The 16,355-nt window shown below is 50.8% G+C and overlaps 1 protein-coding gene across 3 annotated transcripts in view; it reads left to right on the forward strand.

Moving 5' to 3' along the window:
* The window catches only part of SH3PXD2B (SH3 and PX domains 2B), a 70,556-nt gene that overhangs the window by 24,617 nt on the left and 29,584 nt on the right, over positions 1–16,355 (forward strand). For all 3 annotated transcript variants that reach the window (XM_082771367.1, XM_082771368.1, XM_082771369.1), the window contains exon 3: positions 7,746–7,821. In XM_082771367.1, the coding sequence (XP_082627493.1) occupies positions 7,746–7,821 (76 nt within the window). The remainder of the gene's footprint in view (positions 1–7,745; positions 7,822–16,355) is intronic.

Below are 16,355 nucleotides of genomic sequence, written 5' to 3' on the forward strand. Positions count from 1 at the left end.
TTTCATGGAAGGAATGCACACCAGTCTGCTTTTCTTCGTGTGCTGGAGTGGGGGCAGATTTTTGAGAAGGGAGGGGTTGAAGAGAAATTGGATCGTGAGCTATTTGGGGAAGAAGCTAGTGAGAAGTCATCCAGAGGTTTTGGCAAGCACATGGCCTGGAGTGGGGTGGCACGCAAGTCGAGCCTCTGCGGGGCGGCTGGTTGCTGAAATGTTTGACTGGAGGTTACATCTTGGTGTGAGGCACGAGAAGCACGAGATTCGATGTGCAACGAGACCTGCCTGGAGCCTTTGGTCTCAGCTCCCACCCCCTTGCTGTACCTCAGCTGCTCAACACACACAATCAGGCAAATTTGTTGGTATTTCTCCACCGGTGTTTCCATTTCCACAGCAGAAACCCGGTCTCATGACATCGTGGTCTTCCAGGCAGATCTCCCCGCTAGCATCCCAGAGCAGGATGTGGGTGAATGCAAACTGTCTCTGCAGTCTTCCCTGCGACCGCTGCTGCCGGGACAGCTCAGGCGATGGTTTTGGTGGTTGCCCCGAAGTCTTTGGGCTGAGGCAGGTGGCTCAGCTCTTTTCCTGCTCCCGTGCCGAGGCTCCTTGCAGGGCTGACGCAGCGCCGGGTGTGCTGGAGTGGGGAAGTTCCCATGGCGAGGAAGGGGAAGAGGAAGCGGCGCAGACCAGCATCACCCCCAGGTATTGCTCAGTTCCTAAGCGTGTCTCCTGGCAAGAATAATTTCCCATGGCTGGGTCACCCTGGTGAGTTGTGGATGTTTATTGATTGTTTGGTGTTAGCGCTCCGCTCCAGGGGTGGACGTGGAGAGCTGCAGCTTTCAGTGCTCTTTGGTATGGTCTGGGGCCTGCCTACTGGGTCACTACCCCCAAATCAGATGTTAAAAGCCATTTAAATGGTCCAAGAAGCAGACAGAGGGGCAAACGTGGTGAGGAGGCTGTGTTAATGGAGATCACTGCTTTGGGATTGCTGGGGCACTGTGCTGCTGTCCAAATGTGAGGTTTTCTTTTTTATTATTTTATTATTTTTAATTCATTTTTAAAGCAGTATGGTCTTTCCCAAATATATTTTTGACAGAAGGGGAAACAAGTAGTGCTTTTCAGAATAGTTTGAGCCAGCCAGGAATGGGTGATGATTCTGGATCATCATGACTTTGTCTTTGGCCCATCTGCAGTAGTGGGGCTGTGATGGTGACATCGGTGATTAGAAACTCCCAGCCTGTCACCATGAGTGACTAACCTGGATAATCTGTTAGTGACTTCTGGGGTTTTAAGTTTCAAGGCCGGATGATGAAATACAAAGCTCATTACGCTGAGGTCGAATAAAGGCTTTTAGGGGTTAGATGCTTGGTCCAGGCTTTCCTTTGCTGGGAATGCCCGGTGATGATGCAGTGCCCAGCCTGCTGGCTCTCGATTGCTCAAGCTGATGAGTGTGTCAAGTAAGCCCTGGCAAGGTTTCTGCTCAAAGAACCAGCGTGTGCTCTGCCTGGAAACATCTCCAGCTCTGGACAACAGAAGCATTTTGCCCGGTTGCTCTTGGAGACCTCACGTTGCGCTTGGTTCCCTGAACCCACGTGGAGGACAGGAACAGGAGGGCCTGGGAGGTGTGGAGCTGGCGGCCGCTGCTTTTTGGGGGGCTGCCCGGGGCAGGACGTGGCCGGGGGTGCTTCCTGCCCCGTGCCCGCTTCCCTTTCCATGCGAGGGAGCTATTCACAGACACTGACATCTCTCTGTCTAACGCTTCCTGTGATTTCATAGGAAATTTCTCTTGCAGTGGCAGCTGCTGCCAATTTGTGTAGCCCTTTTCTCTGACCTCAGTTAATTCTTTTTTTGTCTATTGCTGAGCCAGGCTTAAAGTTTTCCATCAGGTTTTCACAATCCGTTCTCTGTGATGCCGTTTCCTAGTGCTGAGCAGGTCAGGATCACCCTGCCCAGTAACACATCAAATGCATTTCAATTCATCCCTTGTACCAGAAAAGCAGGGACTGGGGAGAAACTGTGGTCATCATGGAACTGCTTGGTTTTGCTGCCTGTCACCTCTAATTTCAGTCTTTGAACATCCAGCTCGCACTGAATGGTCCCAGTGAGCTGGGTGCTCCAGGACAGGTGGCTTTGACTGGTCAAAGTGGTGGTGCAGCACCAGTAGAGCAGTGAGTCCTTCCCCAGGCTCGGCATCACCAACGCCTGGGGTCTGAGCTTGCTCCACGTTGGTCCTTCTGTCTCCTGGGCTGCTGTGCTTCCACCTCCAGTTTCTTCTCAGTCTGTGGAGATGAGGGGAAGGTGCCTCTCAGAGCACAGCAAGGAGACTGAGCAGCAGCTGCCTAGGAGCCACTGCCAGATGTTGCTCTCTCTGGAGACTCTGCTTGGCAGATGTTCTCCGAACAAGCTGGCTCCAGGGTGCCAGGGTGCTCTGATCTGCGGGAGAGCGTTTGCAAAGGCTTTGGTTCACATCTCCGAGTGGCCCTGTGGGCGCTGCTGTGAAAACAGGCAGTGTCCGGACCTGCTTCCCTTTCCCTCTGCCTTTCAAGATGAGTGGGACACGTCTGGAGGAGATTTTGGTTGAGGGAGTCAGGGAGGTCAGAGTGAACGTGTGTGAATGTCCCTGGCTGGAGCTGGCCTCCATGGGAACAGCGGGGCACGCAGGATGTCTGCCCGCCTGCTGCCTTCCCCTCTCCCTAGGGACAGGGACCGAGGGGAATTTTGGAGTGCGGGGTGAGAGCGGGTTTGGCTCAGGCCCTTCTTTTCCCCATGGGAAGTGGCTGCCTCCTCTCAGCGGGAGGCTGTCGCCTTCACAAAGAGCCTCCTGTGACTCCACTGCCCACGCCGAACCGGATTGTGAAGCCTTTTGTTCTGTTGAATTCTTTTTTTCTTTTTTTCTTTTTTTTTTTCCCTTTGGGTGGTGTCAAAAGCCAGCTTCTGGGCTCAGGGTAATAATGGCAGTGCCTGGTGCAGGCCTGGATTAGGTCAGCTCTTGCTTGTGAGACCAAAGCAGAGAAATACGGCTTTACTCCGAACCTCCGTCACGTAGCCAAAGCAAATCCTGCCAAGAAGAGAAGAGGGAACTTCCCTCTCCCTGCAACTGCGGCTCATGCATCATGTCCTGGTGTTGTGCAAGAGTGGAAGAGTTTGCTGTCCTCGCCTGGGTGTTTCATCACCACCATCCCGATGTGCTGGTGTACCTGGCTGTTCGCTGAGATGCAGCATCCCCTTGGTGAGCTGGCAGAGACTGGCTTTCTCTTCTGCAGTCCTGGGGTGACCCACACAAGTCACAACACCCAGGAGCAGAAACCCTCAGCTTCCCAGCTGGCCACAGCAGCTCGACAAGATCAAATCCCACAGTGCCCACCGGTTGCAGAGCACTTGCAGCCAGAGTCAACCTGTGCTCCTTCCGCTCCATTGCTATTGGGGAACGTATTTCACTGTCACGTTCTTCTTTCCACTGCACCAGATTTAAATGAAAACTAATTTCTTTTTTTTTTTTTTTTTTTTTCCCCACCAAAATACGAAGGTGCGAAACTTTTCCACTCTGTAGTGGGAAAGAAGCGAAGCGATGACGTGCCTTATTAGCTACTGGCACTTGCTTTAATTTTTTGCAGAGGCTTCTCTGGGCTTGGCTGGGGCCAGAAAACGATAGGGCATGCTGGCAGCTCTGCTCCTCCAGCAGCCATCCATCCCTGCGGCGTTACGCTGTCTGCATTAGCAGCTCTTATTTGGGCAAAGCCCTTCCTGAATGCTCTGCTTCCTGGGAATACTGCTGAGTGCAAGCATTCTCCCTCCCCGAGGACCCCTGGCAGCCCGCAGCACCGATAATTGATTCAATTAGGATGTTATCTTATGAGTTTCCTGTTAACGAAGAAGCTGCCTGCCAGTGTGTTAGCTGTTGATACAAAGCTGCTGGCCAAGGGCTCGCTCTCCCCGGGTGCCCAGACGGCGTTGTTGCCTGTCCTGCTAACAGACAGCCCGGCCACGGGCCGGCAGGGGAACACGGAGCTCCTCGGCTTGTGCCACGAGTGTTAGCCCCGCTGTCTTCTCCAGGTTAATAAGGCAATCAGCAAATTGATAAGATATGGTAAATAGGTGGTGGGGATGTGTGCAATGGGATAACCACGGCTCTGTGCCCTGTCCTGATGTGCTGCCAGGAGGAGCCCCGCTGCAGGTTGGTGCCCTGCTGGGACATCCGTGCCACGGTCCTGCTGCAGGGAGGCACGGGTGTGTGCGAGCACCATCCAGCCCAGAGAAATCTGCAAATGAGTCAGTGAAAAATGCCTACAATACTTCAAGTTTCACACCAAAATGCATCTTCAGCATCTACTTCTTTTTTTAAGGTTCTGCCTCCATTACTTTTAAACGATCTTAGAGGGGGAGAAACAACAGGGTTCTTGTTTGTTTTGTTTTTTTCCCCTCATGTTTTTTCCCCCCCCTGGCTGACTGCATTGCTGAGAGCAAGACTGGCTCTTGGCCTCTGCGCTGCCCCACGCTCCGCATGGATAGCTGCTCTCCGAAGGGCTCTGCGTCTGTCTGCTGCTTGTCTGCCTGCTTTCCCCCCTCTCCCCTGGATCTTGGATGGCTGGGCGAGTTTTCCCTTCTGGGAATGTGATGCGATCAGTCTCGTTCGGAGCTTGGATGGAAACCCTGGCTGCTGACATGATTTGTGGGAGTCTCCCCGTGCTCGCCGCCTTTGTTCCAAAATTCCTTGCCTGCTGGGAGCGCGTTTCCCTGCCGAGGCTGAGCAGGAAGGTGCTCTGAGCTGAAACGTGCCTGGCTTCTCGCTGGTGTGCCTCTCTGTGCATCTTCTGGTGCCTCTCTGTGCATCTGTCCCGCAGGGTGTGTGGGGTTGTTGAGTGTTTGCCCATTTTCTATACTTTTTTCCAGGGTTCCTGGGCAAGAGCAGTGCAACAATCTGCTGTAGTCTCTGTCCTGCAAAATCAGCTGGGACGGGATGGGCCAGAAGGGGTCCAGGGAGCCTCAAAATGCCGAGACCTGCCAGCTGCGTTCCTCCAGCTCTCCAGTGCCACCTCCCAGCCCCGAGGCTGACTTTTTCCCGCTGCTGTTACATTCTTCTCCTCGCTGCAGCTTGATGTTGTGGTGCTGCAGTGGAAGACCTTCCAGCCCGGGACTGGCAGGCTGCTTTCTGCAGACGTGGGCTGTTGTATCTTGCGAACACAGCCTGCCTGCCGTGCTCGGAGCCAGCTCTGGGGCTGTTTTCTTTGGAGTGGGTTTCTCTCCGTTCCTCAACCACAGGCTTATGTCTAGCAAACCTGATGAACTAGCGTGTGCTGCTGTGTGATGTGGCAGCTGGGCTGGGTGGGATGCAGGGCACCGAGCCCTCTGCCTTGCTCCTTCAAGGGCTGGGGGCAGCAGGGCAGCTGCAGCAGGAGAGAGACCCCCGTGGTTCCTCCTGCTTTGCTGAGCTGCTGCCGTGAGAGGCCCTTTGGTCAAGAAACAGCAGGAAACGGGGAGCTTCTGGGCTGAAATTCTGGCCTGGTTTGGTGGGATCACACGGCTGGGAGCAGCTCTGGCCAGGGGCACCATCCAGGCACGTGTGCATGGGAGAAACCACAGCCTGCTCCGCCTTGGAGCCTCTGGATGCTCCAGGAACGAGAGATGCTCAGCTCGTGCTCAAAAAACGAGAGGAGGGGAAAGCTTCCAGGGACTCAAATATTGCGCTGCTTAACAGCAATCAGATGTGCAGCGTTTGTGACTTGTTTTGTTTTGCTCGTCCCTCGCCTGTCACAAGCCCTGACGAGCTCTTCCAAACAGGAAGAGTCGGGGTTAGAGGCGGTCAGGCTCCGCCGCTCCCCGCCGTGGCACAGCGCGGGTGTTGTGCAGGGTAACTGTTGGGCCACCCTTCGTTCTTGTGGGTTGAGGGAAGAACGGGAGGGTTTTACGTGCCCCAGGAGCCTGGTGAAGCCGTGCTGCCTTGGCCGTGCTCGCTTGTGGCTGCCGGTAACGTCAGAGCCGTCCCCGGCTACTGCTGAGTCTGCGCTCGTTTTCTCTGTTGCAAACTCTAAAATTTGTAGTGGAAAGAAGCTGTAAGCACGGTCTGCTCGGGCTTATTGTCATCCTGGTTTGGAGATGGCTTGTTTTCGTTTTGAAGAGAATATTTGAGAGATTCTTTTGGTTTTCCTGTTGTGTTTGGGAGTGTTGGGGGAGGTTTATATGTATTTTTTTTAATGGCAAAGTAGGAAAAATGCCTCCTTCCTTCTGCCCCCTCTCCACCAAGCCTCAAGAGTTGTATCCCGGTGCATTTAAGATCCAAGGGGGGAAAAAAAGGCAAGTATTTGATGTGCCAAAGCAGATGTGCTCTATGGACAGCTCGTGCCTCACAGTGGAGGAACCCACAGCCTTCAGCTAGGAGCAGATGGCTCCTGTAAATGGGGGAAAATAGGTGCCAAAGAACAAGATCCTTGAAAACCTGGGTGCTGGGACCCTGTGGCCCTTGGTGGGTCCCCTGTGATGAGGGGGTTCCCGATGTTTTGTGGCTGAGCAGCTGGCACAGGGGAGCACGTTATGTTTGAGTGGCTGCACGGTGCTGCCTCTCCTGCCTCCCGTGGGGCTGCTGCAGGATGGGTGGCTCTGTCTCTCCAGTTGCGTGGTTTCCTCTCTGCACAAAATGCTTTAAATATTAATTGTGCCAGGGGAAAATGACTGTATAGGCTTTGTAGGAGGGTGTGCTTAGGGCAATTCCTGGGCAGATTGTCTCAGTTGTTTCCACAGGTGCTTAATTATTTATGCGGAGTGCAACAGCTCTGACAGAAGACGGTGAAGCCCACTTCCAACACCTGGGGGACCAGGGAGCTCTTCAAGTGATGGGAGACAGAGCTCAAAGCCATACCCTAGAGAAAACAAAGGAGAGTTTGCATCTCCATCCCCTTCCTTCCGACGGAGGGACTAGCTGAGCTGGAGGATGGATGGATGAACATTTCCCCTCTTCTGCTCTGTTAAGTGCAAAGTCCAATCCAAGTAGTGTTTTCCAGCAAGGCCAAGCAAGGGAAATGCTAAGGATATGTATCCTGCCAGGGGCTTGGCGTTAAGCTATGTATGCAGCATGCACGCCCTGAAGCACGAGTACAAACACCCAGTGAACACCAGCAAGAGTGGGAGTTCTCCATCGCCTCTCCTTGCTGACCGAATTTACTGAGCGCAGTCTCCGTGCAGTTGCGTCAATCAGGAAATTATTCGTTCAGTGCTGAAGTTCTCAAACCTCTGTCCCTCACAGCTTTTGTAGCACAAAGCGTTCCCCAAAGTTGACGCATAACTTCATGGTCTTGCCTGCGAGCATGAGGCTGTGCTCTGAGTCCAAGTCAGCTGTAGTCCAGGAGCTGTGTCAGTGCTGTGCTATGCTTGAGCTAATATATTCCTTGAGCTTAAAATATGCCTTTTTGTGAGGAGTTTCTGAGTTCCAGCGACTGAGGTCCATCGGGATGACACTTAGTTGCAGAAATGCAGGTGATGTTAACCACCCATGCTGAGCAAAATGATAGTGGTGAACAGCGTTGGTGGTAAGAAATGACTTGAAAATAATTGAAATGCTGTTAAGATCTTGTGTTTCTGGCACTTCTTTGGATCCTTGGTGTCGTGGTCACCGTACCCTGGCTGATCATGCTGTGTACAATGTCTCAGGACGCTGCTAGTTTGGATGTTCTCCCCAGGCTTTGCCTCCTGGGGAGCGTGGCTTTGTGTTGTGGGCACATTATTGACTTTAATCGCTTTTCTTGCATTTTGTTTTCTAGATGCAAATGCTGGACAAGTTTCCGATGGAAGGAGGGCAGAAAGACCCCAAGCAAAGGATCATCCCCTTCCTGCCAGGTAGGAGAGAGGGCTCCAGTAACAAACCATGCTGGTTTTGGCATGGCAGTGACTTTTGTCCCAGTACACGTGTGTGCATACACGTGCTTTAGCTTTTACCTCCTGAACCATCTGAGCATTAGCAAGTTCTTCAGACCGTGCTGTACCCATTAAAACACCCGTATGTGTTAGCAGGGCACCCCGTGAGTGTTAAGCCCCTTCCCTCTTCCTCCAGAAAGCATTAACGGGTGACTTCAGCCAGCAATCCCAGTTACACAGCTTTTGCCAGGAGCAAAACCCAACTGCAGCATGCTTGTTTTTGGGAAGGGCACGGCCAGCATGATGCAGAGCTGAGGATGGTGTGAGGCTCCCCAGGAAATGCTCATTTGCTGTTTTTCCTGTCCCGAGTAATTCAAAGGGCCGTCCGGAGAGAAAGAAGTAACAATTGAATTCCATATGTTAAATCGAGCTGACTGGCAGCCTTGGCTTCCTCCTGTGATGTTTGGGACTGGCTGCTCAAAGACGGGATTTCTGTGGCATGGCGTGTGTCCCGCCAGTCCAACGTGCAGCCAAGGATTTGCGTGCCCAAGAACCAGATGCAGTGGTCCATTTCAGACTTTATGGTGGAGAGGACTGCTTGTGGCTGCCCTCTGAGGCTGATGTTACAGGGGGAAGAAAGAGCCCTAATGTGCCATGCAAAAATACCCAGACTGAGGGGACCCTGCGAGCCTTTCATGCACCCATAGCTAATGTGTTTGACCACGAAGTTGTCTTTACCCCCACCCACAAGTAGCTAATGGGCACATTTAGAAATGTCACGGTACCATAATCACTTCCAGTGACTGTCAGGCTTATTTAATGTAGCCCTTTGTGCTGTGTTCTGCCTCCTGGCTTTTCTAGACACACAAAGACATTCAGTGGGGTTTAGTTTTCTCTGACTGGCTTGAAGAAAATCATTTACACCCCCTTCTGAGAGTAAGAGAATCTTGTCCGGATTTCCCACCGAGGGATTTCTGCTTCTGGCTTGTTCCTTGTGTTGTAACATCAGCAAAAACAAAGTACACCTGACGTTAATACCGAGGAAAAGCCTTTGCTGCACAACCACTCCTGCCAGCAAGGACTGGGGAGAAAAAAAAGGAAGCCAAATTGGCAAAGGGCATAACTTGGAAAAATTGGACTTACAGTTTGGCTGCGCTGCACTTGCAAAGAATTCCCACCAAAATGCCGCTATTTTTGGAAGGTAACATCAGGCTCAGGAAGCCTGTTTGGAGCCCTGTTTCTCACAGCAGACTCATCAATACGTGTTTGTTCTTCTTTGTGTCGAAATAGTTTCCTTTCGCTGAGCAGCATGTCACTGGGATTTCCATTGGAGGAAAAAAGGGAGTTGAAGTTCCCGGAAAATAAAGCCTGGATCTTGTGTAATAAAGCAGTTCGGGGTAGTGAGGATGACCGTCCTCTGTAGGAACTTGTGCATTTGTGTGTTTCTTCTGGAGAGGTGTTTGCCCTTTTGCTGTGGCTCCCTTTTTACAACAGGATTAAATAATACAGTTTTTAGAGATAGTCACATGTTGATGTGGAAAACTGCTAAACCATGCTAGATGCAGAAGGTTTTCTTGATTTTTTTTATTTTTTTTTTCCACTTCTGCAATGGCTGAGAAGAAAGACCATTGATATACAACAGTTGGCCTCTTTGGGTTTATTTACCACTTGCACTTTCAGATGCCAGCAAGGGGTAAGGGGTGGTTGTGGTGAGAAGATAACAGCATGGAATGGTGGCCTACCTCTAAGCAGGAGATTGTCACTGGATAGGAAATCTCACATCTCCTTATCCCCACAGGACAGTTTCAGAAGCCCTCTTGCTTCAGGGAAGTTGTGTTACTAGGTGTGGAGATGGTGGCTTTCCCACGAGCGGTACCTCCTCAGTGAAGTTGCTTGCAAGCCATCTGCTTCTGAAAGGACTTCACTTGGGTGTAAGGGAAAGCTTTTTTTTTTTTCTGGCCGTGCTGGGGGATGTGCTAAGCAGAATGGTTGCTTTCTGCAGCAGTTCTCAGCCTTCCCAGTTTGGGGTAGCGGTGGGTTTTGTACCATGCAGCTCAACCCAGACTTCACCTATCACCTAGGGGTGCCACCTGAGTGAGCTCAGCACACACGGGCCTGGGTCACTCTCCCTGCAAAATGTGCCTCTAGTACGCTCAGAGTCTCTAGGTTTTTGGTTATGTTCAGCTTCTGTGAGCACTGCAGTTTTCTCCCAATCCCATTTTAAGCCACGTTTTTAGCATCTGAATTTCATTACCGGTGGAGATTTGGCTCCAGTGACGTACTAAAAGCATGCTGCTGCCTGGGAAGATGGTTGCAGGGTAACGTTAGACATTGCAACCACTGAAATTCTCCAGAGTGTCTCCTGTGACCCTGTGCCTCTTGCAGCTCTGGCTTTCTTGGAAAAGTCCTAAACCTCCCAAACTTAAGGTCATCACCATGACCTGAGAAGGTATCATCTGGGTTTGTTTGTCAGGCTGGCTTCCCGGAATGGGAAGAAAGCTCCATGATTACTCCATCCTTACAACATCCAGCCCAGAGGAACTCCATTTCCTTTGTGTCACTTTTTGTTACTGCTGTTTGTTTTGAGGACTTGCTTCTTGGAAATTTGTAGAGACTTTGGGAGTTTCGAAGTAGATCTATATATCAGAAAGTGCTCTCAGAAGTGAACGTCCTTCAACCCGCACAGCCATAAATCTGGGCTCTCCAAAGGGCAGTGGAGCAGTTGCACTTGATGGGTTTGGGGCCAGGGCTGTCCCTTCCCAGGTATAAACCCCAACCTGATCCGCAGCACAGCTCGGTGGGGTCAGATTTGGCCTGGCAGGATGCTGCAGCTCCAGCACTGTGCCTGGAAAGCCTCTGCTGCTGTATAGGGGAATGTGAAGTGGACTCTTGGCTACTTTTGCTGGCTTGGAGCCACTGGCACAGCCTGCCCAGCTTCGTGTGGTGTTGAGGATGGCCCTTTGAAACCGTGCTGGCTACACCAGCCAGGGTGCCTGGGATCAGCTGTGGTCCCTGGAGCAGTTTCAGGAGCAGCTGGTGGGAGAGGAGATCCCAGGGGAAGGCGTGCTGGGCAGGGCAGGGCAGGCACGACAGCTCCGTCCTCGCTGCAGGAATTCCCATTAAGGGTTACACATCTGCTGGCTGGAGAGATGATGGTATGGAGACCCCAGGAAAGAATGAACTAAGAAAACAAATGAGCTCAGTTGGGCCAGTTGTGTAAGGGCTGTGCCAGATCTTTCAGGAAACAGCTTTTATAAGGAGAGCGGAGCCTTCCAAACGCTGTACAGCCCAAGTGGCCTGGAGCTGATCCTGGCCAGCCTGCTTCGCTGGAAACGTGAACCTCAGCAAGGAGGGGTTGCCTGAGGCTGAGCTAACTGGCTGTAAAATTGCTTTTTAGGAAGCTTTAGCTACAGACAATAGCAAACTCCCAAGAAGGGAGGAGAGCAAAGAGGATTTGGTGGGATCAGTTTAAAAAGCAGAATGATGCCTGCTTTCTACTCCCTTCCCAGCCCGCTAACCTGCTTGGCACAGGTATCAGTGCTGGCCACATCCTTTAGGGCTGTTCTCCCAGGACAGCTGTGGGGATGCTGATAGCTCCCCACAAAGGCCTCATGCAGGAGGTGGAAGACAACTCGTCCCTGGTCCAGCTGTGGTGCCTGACTTTCTCGCTCCCACTGCATCTGCATCAGAGCTGGAGGTGTACAGAGGTCTTAGTTGCTATTTTCTGCTCTAGCAAGATGTGCCTCTGCCATAGCAATGTTGTACGGACAGTCCCAGGCTCATTTGCAACCCATAATCTGTACTTTTCAGCCTAAAATCTGTTGCTTTTTCTGTAGGGTTTCAATGAATTCTGCTGATATGCAAGCAGAGTCCTACGTGGAGGCAGTTGCTCTGCTCCTGACCTTTGAGCTGTCTTTAAACAAACCTGAGAGATTTAAACAAAATCTCATGTCTTTCTCCATTACGTGGCCCAGCAGACCCTAGGAACGATGGCCTTGGGAATGTTTTGCTCCAGGGAACTCTTGCATTTCTCAGTGAGCTCCTATATAGATGGTTTTCAGTAGGGCTTTTGGGAGATTTTGAGGCTTCTTTCCAACTGGTTCCACTCTTACTCATGAAGAAAAGCTTCTGAGTCTGATATGATAACCAGAATTAGCAAGGATTTATTAAGCTGGGGAGCTGCCTTTCCTCCTTCTATTTTTTCAACCTTTTGCCTTTTTCAGAAATGTATTTTATTTTTGTTTCTGGTAGCAAGGAAGTCAAGATACTGAGGTTTGCTGCTGAACTTGGCAAGAAAAAGCAGCTTCTCTTGCATCATCAGACTGGCCCAGTGGTGCCCTGAGGAGCCTCACTGTTTTAGCCCAGACCAAAATCCTTCTCGTGTATCATAGGTGACCAGCAGCACCCATAGGAGCCTCAAGGGCTCCTCGTTTCTTCCATGGAGGTTTCATCGCTTCAGACTTATTCCTCTGGCCACCACACCCAATACCTGAGAGATTTCTTGCCCCGTGTCTTGTGCTCTGTAGTTCTCTGAGATTACTGGCAAACTAACAGAACTAACTGTGCTCTTCCCAGCATGATCTCAGCCCATGAGCTTGACAGAGGCACTGTTGAGCTCACCTTCGTTTCACAGATGCACAGGACTCCGTGCTCGGGATATTCCCATGACAGCCATGGAGGTGCTTGCTGGTCCCCCTCCTTTTCTCCAGGCTGCGTGCTCAGCACACAGCTTTGCCAAACAGATGCTAAGTGCAGGGCTCCTGGAAGTGCTGTCTCCCACGCCTGCTTCCCTGTCCTAGGAATAGCCCACGTAGCTAGCTGGCTGCTCCATGGGCTGGGACTAATTATGTGTACATTTGGGGCTGCCTTTTTTTTTTTTTTTTTTTTTTTAAGTCAGTTTGGAACCCGTGCCAGGCAAAATCTGGATGTGATTTGAAAGGTGCAGAGAAGTAAATTCTTTCCGAGGCAGTGGGGTGGGGGAAGTGGGGGGAGTCCTTCAGGGTAAAGCGAGAGGCACAGACGTTTTTCCAGGCTGGAAATCTCTGGCTTTGCTCGCAGCTGTGACCAGCAGGGTGATGTGTTTAAGGTTCTCTGCCCCTCCAGCTTGCTTGAGACCCAGTAACAGCCTTTGGATCAAGAGGAACCTCAACTATTTTGCTGACTGAAAAGCCCCTGCATTGTTTTCTTCTGCTTCTTGCTCCTGTCAGCTCTGCCTGGAGAATTCACATGAGAGAGGGGATAATTTGCACAGCCCTCTTTCCCTACCTGTTTGTTTGGAGAGATTAACTCCTCCTGTGGCCTGCCTGCTCTATTTCACCCTGCAGGAGACCTACAGTCCTTATCAGCGCTTTCCCCATGCTGTTCTCTGACACGTTGCAGCCCCTGATGGATCCCCGAGGCAGCGGGGCTGTGCTGCCTGCATCGCTTTGCACCCCCCTCCCGCGCTGCTGCAGCACCCTTTGCTCTCAGACAATCAGATAAAGCACAGCAGCTTCGATCAGCCACAAAAGGGGGTTTCTTCCAGGCTCTGCTCCAGCAAGTTCACTGCTGGATGGGGAGTAAAATCCAGCAGGCTGTCCCCATGTGTCCTGGCCCAACTGTGTTGGTCGCAGCTCTGTTGCAGTGGGATTTTTGGGGAGAAATGAGTGCAGGGATTGTGGAAAAGAAAGGCTTGAAGGAGAGGTTTGGAGAAAATTTTCCAGGAGAAGTCTCCCCAGGATGAGGCACAGCATGGGGCAAAGAATGGGGGTGCTTGCTGCGGGGTTTGTTAATTTGCTGGCGGTGTGAGGCAAGCAGGAGTGCTTGTCTGGCTGCAGTCATGGAGGGAGAGGAATGCCCCTGTGGAAAAGGGGAAGAAAAGAGGAGTGCCTCTGTGGTGGTGGGATACAGAGCTTTATAACCGGGGAGCATCACATCCCAGCAGGCTGTGAGCTGCACGCACTGGCTGATGGAGTCCCAAAGCAGTACCAAGGCTCTCTGCTGGGGCTTTCCAGGCTTCACACCAAGCAGGGCAAAGAACAATATCGGCTCCCTCCTGTCAGCCCAGAGCTCAGGGCGGTGAAAGAGAGGAAATGGAAGCACTGACACAAAGGGAGCCCCGAGCTGGTCAGATCGTATCAGCAGGTCAAAAGGGGAGGGAGAGGAGGTCGGGCAGGGCAAAGGGAAGGGGCAGGGCGAGTGCCCGCAGCGTGTACCCAGGCTGCTTGCAAGGTCTCTGGTTGTCGCTGAGCAGGGGAGACAGGATGCTTGCTGCTGACTCGAGGTACTTCAGATGTGGCCAGATGTTGGCTTTGTGGTGGGTTGGGGTTTTTTGTTAGGTTTCCCCCCTTCTTTGTGCCTCTCTAAGTGCCCTCGGTGCTGGGTGCCCCTAGCACTGAAACACCCATATGGGTGGCCTGGTTGTAAGAACAAACCAAGGTCAATGAGGAGAAAAAATGAGTAAACAAATGCTCAAGTCAGCAGGGGAGCCAGAGACATGGCTTTTGCTGCTGTGTTGCTCTTGAATTTGTCTTGCCTTTGGGTAAAGTGGAAGCCCCTAAATGGGAAGCCACCTCCGAGGAGCACAGCTCGCGCTGGCAGCAGCGCAGGTGCCAGGGGCTGGAGGGCAGCAGCAGAGCGAGAACTGGCATTGATTGCCCTTGGCACTTCTCCCCTTTGATGAATCCTGTGCTAAGGGCTGCCCCTTGTGTCCTTCCCTTTTCCTGGGCTGCGTTTGACTTTGATGTCCTGTTGATATAAATATTTACGGTGTCTTACTTTTTTTCTAAATTAAACTTATCCTTGCTACTCCAGAGCAATCCTACACTAATAAATGAGTCTGCATGGCTTAATTCTCCCCAGCAGCTGCAACCAGCCAAGAAGAGTGCAAAATGTGACATCAGGTGTAGACAGGGAGCATCCTCCCACTGCTGCACTGAAGACCAGTGAAGAGAGACTTCATTTGCTCTGATCTTGAAGGAGTTGTGTGTATTTCAGCTCTTTTTCAGTTTTATTTCCTCTAACTGTAAAGGACGGGTTGTGCTGTTCAGACTTCTCCAGTCAAAACACGATGGAGAATAATAATACTGCCAGGCTCAAAGAACATATGCTTACAAGACACCTAACTTCTGCTGTGAAACAAATACATATCGAGCAAGGCAGGTGCGATGCTTTAGTGAGATTACAGTTACAGTAGGGTAATGTAGCGCTTCATAAATGCATTCACCGAAATAAAGTGTTGTATATTAATCTGGAGAAAGAACACTTCATAAATTGTGCATAAAGATGTATTTTGCTACGCCTCCTTGGGCAGTGACTTTTCTTGTGCTAACAGGGAGACTCCTTGCTCTGTTTGTGCATGCATAACCTTGTATGTAGGAATATATGAAAAACTGATCATTTCTAAGTGCTTGAGTTACGCCATGATTGAGAAGGTGGTGAAGTGGAGCCTGCAGTGGCAGTGACCTTACCAGCTGCTGGAAACCTACAGTACTCAGCAAGATGAGCAGAGCTGCCTGCCTTCGGGTTTTTCTGTTCTTACACCTCATGCTGAAGCTGAGGGCAGGAGCTACAGCAAGGAGGGATGCAGATATGAGATGAATAACCTCAGATGTTTCTCTTGCATTATATGGTCTTCAGCCCCATGAAAAGCCCCAGAGGCAGTACTGTTGTTCCCATTTTGGAGGTATGGTCTATGGGAAGAAAGCCCAGGAAAATGTTGTCTTTTTAGCCCAGGAGGGGAGGAAGCAGTTTCCTGCTCTCTCCTGCCTTTCAAGTCAAGGATTTAGATAGCTGTATTTGGCAGCACTGAAGGGTCTATAATTATGTTAATTAAGCATTTTGATGGAACAACAGCTTTCTGTTAGAAAATAAACTTCATTGTTGAAAAATACTAGATCTAGAGCAAATCAAGAGATGAGCTGGGTTTCCTGCTGGTTTTTGTGCGCTGTGCCTGGCCTAATTTAAGATCACTTCAATTGTTGTGATGCGTTTATTCCCTGTAACTATGTTCTTTTTATTATTATTCACTGGCATCTGTTTGTTAAACATTTAAATATTCCCACACCCAGAGCTTGTTCCTTTAGACATTTATAATGTGCCCATCCATCAGGGATTTCATGTCGGCAGATGTAAAAACTAAACAGCTATTCCTTACAATTGGCAGCAAAGCTATCGCGATCCATTCATCTTTTAAAAATCATTCAAATAGAAATCTACACAGCAAATCCACTACGACTGCTAATGAGAAAACTGCTGATCGTTTGTTTGTCTGATGGAAAATAATTGCTATGGGCAAGGTAGGGAGCTCAGACCTGGTTGTCGCTCCCTTTCCCTCCCAATCTTTCCAGACAAATTCTGCGTTCCCAGGCTATTCACCCTTCTGAAAGACAGATTGAATAGAGGGGCTTTTTTTTTTTCCACTGTATCACAAAGGCTGCCAGACTTGGCTGTGACACACTGCAAGAAGGAATGCATTTCAGAGGAGAGCATTTCCCACCATGAACGTCTGGGTCCCTCGCTGTCAGTGGGACATAAAG

Source organism: Aythya marila (assembly GCF_965140915.1).
Source record: "Aythya marila genome assembly, chromosome: 14".
In the NCBI taxonomy this organism is placed as follows: Eukaryota; Metazoa; Chordata; class Aves; order Anseriformes; family Anatidae; genus Aythya; species Aythya marila.